Source organism: Vanellus vanellus (genome assembly GCF_965231255.1).
Source record: "Vanellus vanellus genome assembly, chromosome: 13".
Lineage (NCBI taxonomy): Eukaryota > Metazoa > Chordata > Aves > Charadriiformes > Charadriidae > Vanellus > Vanellus vanellus.
In genome coordinates, this window is record NC_138918.1 from 12,257,260 (window position 1) to 12,266,690 (window position 9,431).

General features: G+C 43.5%; 1 protein-coding gene across 2 annotated transcripts; it reads right to left on the reverse strand.

Annotated features, from left to right (window-relative positions):
* Positions 1-629: 629 nt before the first annotated feature.
* CNOT8 (CCR4-NOT transcription complex subunit 8) lies at positions 630-8,614 on the reverse strand. 2 transcript variants are annotated; one of them, XM_082489998.1, is made up of 7 exons: positions 8,591-8,614; positions 7,502-7,706; positions 5,699-5,892; positions 4,086-4,247; positions 3,107-3,251; positions 2,325-2,435; positions 630-2,007 (listed from the first exon to the last, which is right to left on the reverse strand). In XM_082489998.1, the coding sequence occupies exons 2-7, from the start codon at positions 7,616-7,618 to the stop codon at positions 1,858-1,860; spliced, it is 879 nt and encodes a 292-aa protein (XP_082346124.1). In that variant the 5' UTR covers positions 7,619-7,706; positions 8,591-8,614; the 3' UTR covers positions 630-1,857. The 2 variants fall into 2 exon arrangements, with proteins under 2 accessions (XP_082346124.1, XP_082346123.1); XM_082489997.1 differs by lacking the exon at positions 8,591-8,614 and adding an exon at positions 8,446-8,472.
* Positions 8,615-9,431: the final 817 nt, after the last annotated feature.

A 9,431-nucleotide genomic window follows, 5' to 3' on the forward strand; every position in this document is an offset into this window, starting at 1 on the left:
GTGACTGAACAAACTGCTTTTTGTTACAATGATGGTAAATTTGAAGTATCTATTTGAGGTACTATCATGTTCTCTAGAAAAGCTGCTCATCTAGAACTGCTCCAAGCTGAGTAAAGCATCAGAAGAAATGAAGAGCAGTAGGTAAAAGCCAGGGGTTATACCAAAAGATCCTCTGGTAGATGTGTTAACCTGGTAAAGTGCTGCCACTTAACTTGAACTTCCTAAATTCTGTACAAAGTACTGGAAACCAGGAGGGGGAGCTAGTGCTTAACCAAACAACCATTCTAGACTTAAGACTCTAGAAGCAGGAAAACTTCACACAGGACAAAGGAGCAAAATGGATTTGTCACTTTAAGTGATTATGCTGCACTTGAAAGAATATTCCACAATACTGCAAGCAGAAAGAGAATACAAGTCCCCCAAACAGATTTTGAGCTCAGTTTTCATCAGCTACTGTACAATAAGCTCAAAAGCAGGTTTTTGCTAAGAACTACTGCAGTGGCACATCATAAACAACAAAAGAAGAAACAAACAAGCATCTTCCCTTTGAGCATGTATCGCTCAAATTCAGATTCCAAAGCCTGAACTTTGGGAATTTTAGTGCTTGATGGAAAATCCAAAACAAGGCCTGGTTTAAAAAAAATTTATTTTACAAAAATTAAAACCAAGTAGTATTTACAAGCATTTTAAATACCAGCTGTAAACCTCAACTCCTAATAATGGTTTAAGCTTGTTTAAAATGCAAGACAAAGTCTTAAAATTTGAAGTTTGCCATGTCCAAAAGGGTTTGGTAGTGGTGGTGTTTCTGGGTTTTTTTGGTTGTTTTTTTTTTTTTTTTTTTAAGAAATGTCATTACAGAGCTGTTGAAAAAAAATACTATAGAATAGCTCATGTTTAAAAAAGTCAGAATCCCAAGTTGGTCTTCCATCCTCTAACTACTTTTCAGATGTTTATAATGAAAAGAAATTGAGCTGTTTTGTTGTCAAGCATAGAGTAAAATTAGGGGGTGGAGAATAGGAACAAATATTTATCCGTCTGCTGAACTGTGTTGCAATGAGAAGAATAAAGTTCGTAGGTTAAGCTGAAGAAGACTGAAGTCAGAGTATTACTCCAGTCCCCTATCAAAAGGTCCTCCAGCAAAGGTGAACTTTTAGGGTCTCTTAATCTATTCCAAAACAGTTTATTAACACCCATAAGTGCTAAGCTGAGGCTCAGTATGAGTCAAACCTGTACCATACAGAATTAGAAACTATGGAGAGCTGATCAGATCAGCTTAGTAACATCCATTCCCACTGTTGTTAAAGCAAGTCTCTGAATATTTTCAGCTGCAAGGATCATTTTTAATGTGATCTGTTCCCAAACCTCTGCAGTGATCAAAGAGAGCAATTTCCACAGACTACACAAAGATAAAATAAGCAAAACATGAGGTGAAGCAGCCACCCTCTCAACATGCAGAAGTTTTAAAATAAGCTTTATAAAGCACAATTTGCAAGTTTGTGTGCAAGTCTGTGTCCATTTTCACTAGATTTTCAGACCCTTAGCTCTACTGAATATTCTCCCATTAAGTCTTCCTTGCAGATTCTGTACAGTATAAAGAGGAAAAAAACAGAGGTATACACAGTAGGTTCTGTCTTTTGCCCTTGGTATTAAAAAGATGGCAAACCACAAATGCTGGCATTAGGAATTCAGTCAACTCTCTTCTGGGTTTCAAATGAAGATGCAGCTCTTCAGCAAAACTGCAGGCCTTCTGCAGGATGAATACTGTAGATGCCTGTTGTTTGAGACACTATTAGGGAAAATGGTTGAGGACAGCAGCTGCCAATATGGTAACCATGTTCTGCTGAGGGGTACCGCTTATCATGGCTGCATGTTGTTGATAATAGCCAAAATGCTCATTTTCTCCTGGGCTGAGTCCACATCTTCATTTTGTTTCTGAGCCACTCCTGTGCCAAGGCCATACAACCTCCCGCAATACTTTGCATCATCAATTGTATCTTCAAAAAACAACTGTAGATTAAAAAAAGAGTGAAGAAACAGGTATTGTTTAATTGTGCCTCTAAATCCGAAAGCAACCAATGTTAATTAAACAGCTCATTTGATGTCAGCCACCTCTAAGACACAGCATGCGAATTAAAATAAACACATGAAAGAGGTGTAAACAGAGGAAGAATGTGCCAGTATCAACAAGTCCTATTATTGACAGTTTGAAGTCTGAAAGCCACAAGAGTCAAGAAAAACCAAAACAAAACCAAAACCACATTGTCGATGATGACATTTATGGATAGGAACTGGAGAAAGAAGAACCATAAAGAATATTGCAGTACCTCTTTCATTCTGAAGAATGCCATTCCCGTGAGAAGAGAGTCCGATCCTGCCTGGTGTTGTCGTCCAATTCGCTGCAAATCCAGCTGATCTGCCACTTCTTGAAGGCCACCCTGCAATGAGAACAGATTTCATTTTGGAAGATCCATCTCTTACCAAAATTGCCACACTTGTCCAGAACATGAGGGCAAACACTGGCTACGATGAATCGATACAGATTCCAGCAATACACACACACCAACTGCGAGTGAAACAGTGCTAAATACTGTTCAAGAACACATAAGTACTGTTCTCAAATGTAGGTACCTTGCTATTCTGCTGCAGATTCTTGAGATGATTGCGGGTACATTCATAGGTTACAAATGCTATGTAACCTATGTATGGACCTTTCCTTCCCTTTCCTCAAACAAGGCTGTGATTCAGTAGATAAATTACTTTCAACCCTCCGAGTGTCTACCAGTTAATCAAGTCATGTAAGAAGAAATACTCCACCTTGCATAGGGAAGATAAGCATGCTGAATTATAATTAGCCTCTGAAATTACTGATACACAAACCGGAAGGTTATGGCAATGTCCCCTATATAATACACATATTGATAAGTCTAAAACCAGGGAGGCAGCATCTATTAGATACAAACTTAGTCATAGGTGCTTATGTGTGACCACTAGCTTTTATACACGTTCCAGTTTTAAGACTGGATAGATGCAGCAGTTCTGTCACTTGTCTTACTGTACATTTACAGTGTTGATGCCCATCCATCACTTGCTGGGGAGATATAAGTACCTTGAGGTTTTTGCAGCTCTTCATTAAGTACTTCACATCATAGATGGATGGGAAGAAAAGGTTCAAGATATGGAAAAATTCATGTTCCTCTTCTGGTAACCTGGAATCTGTCAACAGCTTCACCATGTAGCCAAAGTCATAACCACTGAAAACAAAACCGCAGAAACCAGATAAGCAGGCAACACCTATACTTGGTCAGTAACCATATCTCATTTTTCACAAAAGTTTTATATGCTGTAGCTTTACAACCTTAGCATTTTCTGACATTCATAGAACTCTTCTGGATCGACAGAATTCATCCTGATCATCTATGTCAATGTAGGACTTTTGAATGCTCCCTGGGTGCCTCCACTAACCTCTTGCAGAACAGCTAAGCCTTTGGGAAGAACATACTTTTCTTCCCAACACTGCAACTGTAGCTATAGGCAATACAGAAAAGCAGGAAACCCTGTAAGTATCTTCTGCCACCACCTTCTCCTCCCTCAAGTCCTTTCACTTGCGACGGTATCAAGGACCAGAGGCTTTGTAATCAAGTTGCTTGAAATGCTACAAGAAAGACATCTTAAGTACACAGATTTCTTCTTCAATGTAAACACAAGATAGAAGTTGAGAACACCACCAACAGTGTAAGGAAGAAGAAATAAAACCCTTACTTTACAATGCATACAAGTTAGTAAGTGTAGAAATCACATTTCAGCTTGTTAGTAACTTCTTCCATAGAGGAAAAGACTGTAACAGCAAAAAGATTTTCAAGCAACACATACAAAAAATTCAGATCACAGTAAGTGCTAGTACAAAATAAAGTGCTAAGTGTCCTTCCTTCTTAAACTTGGCCTTTATATCTTTAAGCTTATTTTAAGAACTGCAGAGCTGCTAATTCTCCTTAAAATCTGTGTCAGTCTCCGTGGACAAAAGCAGCAGTATTTCAACCAAAAAGAGATTTTTCACTTCACAGTGTCATGGACCATCTTGGACCTACCTGTGGAAGGACAGCCATTTCACACTGTCACTAAGGACGACCCCAGATGTCATAAGCAACTCGGCAAAATGCAGGGTATCGATCCCTTCTTCTTCGTGTTTCTGGAACTGCAGCCCAGAGCTGGCAAGGAGGTCTATGGAATCCTGAGAGTACATGTCCTCCCTGAAGGAGAAAAGCAGCTTTGCACTCAAGGTACTAACAAGTCAGGCTCATTTTAGAAAAATTCCCCCCACACACTGTGTTTAAAAAAATGGAGTGACAAGCAGGCAGGCTATCTCTGGGTTGCAGGTTTGTCTCTAGAAAATCAAATTGGATCACTTTTAATACTGCTGTTGCAGCTTCCTACATCCATAACAAGCTATTCTCCAACCATAAGTAGTTAATACTTCAGTGCGAATTCCAAAGAATCCACCTCCATGGAACTGAATGACATTTTAAAAAATGTCACTTCCACAAGGTGAACAGAAGCCCCACAGATGAGAACATGGAGAAAAGAGGAGGTCCCCCAAGTAGGATGACGTGCAACTCTAAATCACTGAGCATCATTCCTGTCTACATTTTTCTTTTTCCCTTCACAGCACATACCACTGTATCATCATTGCCAGTTCCAGCTCTGGGAGTAAACAAAATTGCATAATACTTGACTAAGGAAGGTGAGTGATGATATGCTTGGTGGAGAGCTGAGCAGGAACCCGACTCCTATACCAGTTTGTTTCATATGGGGCTGGGGGGGGAAGGACATGACAACACACAGAGCAAACTTCATGCCAAATGTGATAATTGAATCAAATGAAGTGATCACACCGTGAAAACCACTTTGCTCTGATTTCAATACTTTCAAGAAGCTCACAAAGTTGTGGAAGTAAATATTGCAACTTTTGGGTTCAAGATCTGCACATACTAGCTACAAATTTTTGTAGTGTTTTCCAATGACATTTCCATAAAAATACTGACTGATTTCCTAAAAATGTGTGGTTTTGCCAGATAAACCCTCTCTTTATGTCCTGGCAGCTCTAGGGGTAATTATGCTGAGTTTGTCTTCGCAATTACAGGGTAAGGGATAATGACATTTGTTTCAACTGTAACCCAGGGTATTGCAGCATGGAGCTGACAAGAACTGCCACACTCCATTTAACAAGATTCATTCTCCTGAACAGGCGTGATGATCACACCAACATTTTTTTAGATCCCAGTTTATATTTGGGCATGGATCTGTAAAGAGGTATCTTCCTTTTTTCTGAAAACAGCACATCCATTTATTTTTAGCAGAAAGAGATGGACTTTTTTATAGAGAGATATATATAAATGTATAAAGTTTAAAACTATGATGTTGTTGCAGAAAAGAAGTTTAAGGCACATACAATTATTTGGGCTAGGCTATTTATCACAGGAAAGGGTATTAAGAATAGGATTTTAGCATGGCTTTGACGTCCAGAAATACTGCAAACTCCTGTCATGCCAAAATAGGTTAACACATAAACTGCGTTAGAATCTTGTCTTTATTGCTCAGAACCAGCCACAGATGATGAACATACAGACACCTGCATTCTCAAAGGAAAGTATCACTTCAGCAGAATAAAGTAGATGATTATTCCCTAGCTCAAGAGACTCACGTAAGGTTGAATTTGAAGTTAAACTGCCAGGTGTTGATGCCAGAAGGATATTCTCCTTTCTCATTTGTGAAAGTCAGGCCCAGCTGGATAATTTTCAGAAGGTCAACATTACACCGAAGGAGCTGATATTGATAGTCTATGGAACTGCGGAATTCACCAATTGGCCTTACAACAACTCCAGGAAACTCTGTGTCCTAGGAGAGAAGGGAAAACCTTATTTCACCACCTACTTTATTAGGAGTCATTATTATCACTATTAGGAGTCTATTCAGTTCCACGCTTGCAGGTCTCAGTACTGCATTCTGTGAATTCTTCTGTAAAAATCATTTACTTTCTCTCCTTTTCCATATTCATACAGAATAAACTGCTACAAGTCAGATACTAAAAAAACCCTACACAATTTAACTATTGTATTTATTCATTTATTACAGGTATCCTTTCTTGCAGTTTTGTTTTATTCCAAAATAAAAATGTTATAAATTCATCCAATAGGCACTACTGTATAATCTAAACATATCTCTCTCACAAAGGACCAACTCTCTCATTTTCCCTAAATCTACTAAAATGGACTTTTATTTACTTATTCAGTGTTTTTTCATGTTTTAAGTACAAGTTAAATTTAGCACTCTGACCATCTTCATTCAACAGTCCAAACAGTGATAACCTTCACTGTTTTTGAGGAACAGCCTACAATAACAAAAACTATTGCCAATCAAAAAAGACCTTAGCAGCAAAGCAACCATCTATTATACAGAGAACATTTTACTTGGCCAGTAACTGTTGCTATCTTTGCTGAAACCCAAACTTCTAGACTATTTTTACTCTCAGACCAGGTCACGAAACTTATACTGACTAGAGTACACGCAAAAAACTTTCATGAAGAATCCAGTGCTGTGTGTCTGATAAAGTTCTTCCCTTGCCCAAGATCTTTTTGTGTCCACTCTTACAGCACAGCCACTAAAACAGGTCACACAGCACACTTTCAATGAGATCCAACAGAAACATTTTCCATTGACATATGGTAACAAAAAAAATCATATTCACTTACAGAACTCCGTTCTACACTGAAATACTACACACTCTGCAGGGGCATGTGTTTTTATGCTGCACTTTTATTAAGGAATTTTCATATCTTGAAGTTTAGTGTTCCTAAGCAAAGTTGGCATAACTTACAGTATCATAACTAAAACCAATTATTTATGTAACTGACCGGGTCGTGCCAAGCAGATACAGACTTTTACGAGCAGGAAGAGATTCCTCCCACCTGGGGGAGATTCTGGTCATCTTAAACAAAGCTTTCTGAGCACTTTATCTTACTTACAGCCAAAATATTTTCCTTTAATAAGAATCAACATCTGACTCCCTTAAAAAGGAGAGAGCCCAGCAGACTGTCACTTGCAGGTCTTTTGTCCTACAACATCATGGCATCTTCCATGACCAAAGGGAGAAAGACATTCAAAGGACAAATACACTGGTGGAAATCTGAAGATTTAAACCCAGTTGTACATCTGACCCATTTCATTTTCTGTTACATAAACTAATACATGCTGAAAAGGTAAATATTAAATGAATTCAGGTTTTTAAGGTGGTCCCTCTCTCTCCCATCTTTCACTCAATTCATGCGCAACACTACTTGTATTAAATTCCGGAAAGCTTCTACTGTACAGCTTCCTTATTTTCCAGCCCTTAACTGCTAGCTGAGTTCTAGCTGGGGGAAATCACTCCTTGCTCAAGAACTGACTCATTCCCCTTCTCCCCGAAATCCCCTGATTAAGCCCATTAGGTCAAGTATAAAATATTTACCATCGCAATGTAGCTGTAACTTAGAACAATCTCTCGAATCTTCCTCATCTCTTCTTCCAGATTGTTTGCCCATACTTCACAGATAACCTGGCTGTTCTCTGCAAGGGCCGCTGGCATCTTGCGGGGACCAGAGTAAAGACAGCTGACGCTGAATTCAGATGACAGCGTAGAACTGCAAGCTGTGCGATCTTATCAGTGTGCTGCACTAAACAGATAAATAAATAATGCTTTATATGAAGAAAGATCTACATATAAGAATGACAGCTCTGGCAAAGTCAGTCACACTCCCATTTTCAGATTCAAATAGCCCATTTCAAGTTTACACCAAGTTTTTTCTCGCTTTTATCACTTCCTGTAAACATGCTGAACCAGAAGAAAACGTAGAGCATCGTTCAGGATACAAAAGTGGGTGCACAGTTAACAGCCCAGTTATTTATGAATAGAGTCATTCTCCCTGCCTTTCTTCTCCTCGCATAAGCTCTGAAGCTCTGGGCATAATATATACAAGCAAGGAACCCTCATGTTTAATACTTTTCAAATACAGCGACAGCTTTTAGAAACACTAAGAGCATGCTTTACAGACTACAGTTACAGACACGAGCTTCTCTGACGTAATTCAGGAAACACTGAATTTCAGCTGCTGCTAACGGCGGTTCCCGCAGCGCCGCACCTCGGATAAAGCACCGCCTCTTTTACCATTTCCTCCAACAACACGGGCAAAACGACCCCCGGGCTCCGCGCGCGGGGCTCCAACGCTCCCACCAACGGCCGGGCCCCGCGCGCCCCCTCACCCGGGGACCCGCCCCAACGGCCACGCGGTTGTCCCGCTGCCTCAGCCCGCCGCGGCCCAGCCTAGTGGGAGAGCTGAGGGGGGGGGGGGGGGGGGGGGGGGGCGCCAACCCGCCGCCGTCCCCTCAGCGCCTGGGCCCGCCCCTCGCCCCCACCTGCTGTCGCGCCGCCGGGCCGGTCCCCGCCGCTCGCGCTCCGGGAGGCGGGTCCGCCCAGCCGTTCTAGCCCTCGGTCCCCCCCGCGACTCGTCTGCTCCGCCGCTCCCCATCGCCTTCCCTGCCCCCACCCCACCCCCCCTACCTGCCCGGAAGCCGGGGCCGGGCCGGTCACCTCCGCGCAGGCGCGATGCGACCTGCCGGGAGGGGCGGGACTTCCGGGTTGCGTTTCGCTCTCTCGCGAGAGATATGGCAAAGCCGCCGGGGGGCGCGCGCGCGTGCCGTTGAAGGGGGGGGGGGGAGGGAGGGGCCTGTGCGCGCCTGTCTCGCGGTCGCGCGCGCTCCCGCGGAGGGGAGGGGAAAAGGGAAGGGGCGGGGGAGGCGGAGCGCGCAGGCGCGGCGGTTCTGCCCGGAGTGCGCCTGCGCAAATCCTGCGGCTGTGTCCTCGTTTCCCCCCTCCCTCCCTCCCCGCAGTGCCGAGAATGGATTCGCCCGGGCTCTCTGCTCTGGGCGCGGCGGGCGAGCCCAAAGTCCGACGGCGTGGGGGGGGGGAGGGAGGTAGGGGCCCTCCTCTCCCGGAGGGCCTCGAGGCCGCGCGGCCTTCCACCATGGCGGCCCGACCAGCAACCCCGCAGCTAGGTCCCCCGGGCCAGGGGCTGCGCCAGGCCCTGGCTGAGCGTTCCCCAGAGAAATAGCGGCCGCCCCTCCCTCATGGAAGGGAGGCGAGCGGGTCGCACCAGAGAGCCGTAGGCTGCAGCCTCGACCAGGCCTGGGCTGCTGCGAGGCCTGAGCCTCCCATGGGCTCACAGGCCTTTGCGGCCCAGCCGTGGGCACGCAGGGTCGTGGAGTGGGATGAGGGTGTATTGTTTCAATGCCGTGAGGGCAAACTGCTGGTGTCCTGGCACGGGTTGCTCCTGCGTTGTAGTGTCCAGCAGTCTCATTAGTTGAGGGAGTTCTTCCTCTTCGTGCAGAAGCTTAGAAGTCAT

Coding starts and splice junctions, on each gene's coding strand:
- CNOT8 (XM_082489998.1), bottom strand. CDS start 7,618: ATGCCAGCGGCCCTTGCAGAGAACAGCCAGGTTATCTGTGAAGTATGG. Junction 3,252..4,085: donor AAATGGCTGTCCTTCCACAG/GTAGGTCCAAGA, acceptor TTTTGTTTTCAG/TGGTTATGACTTTGGCTACA. Junction 2,008..2,324: donor CATTCTTCAGAATGAAAGAG/GTACTGCAATAT, acceptor TTTAATCTACAG/TTGTTTTTTGAAGATACAAT.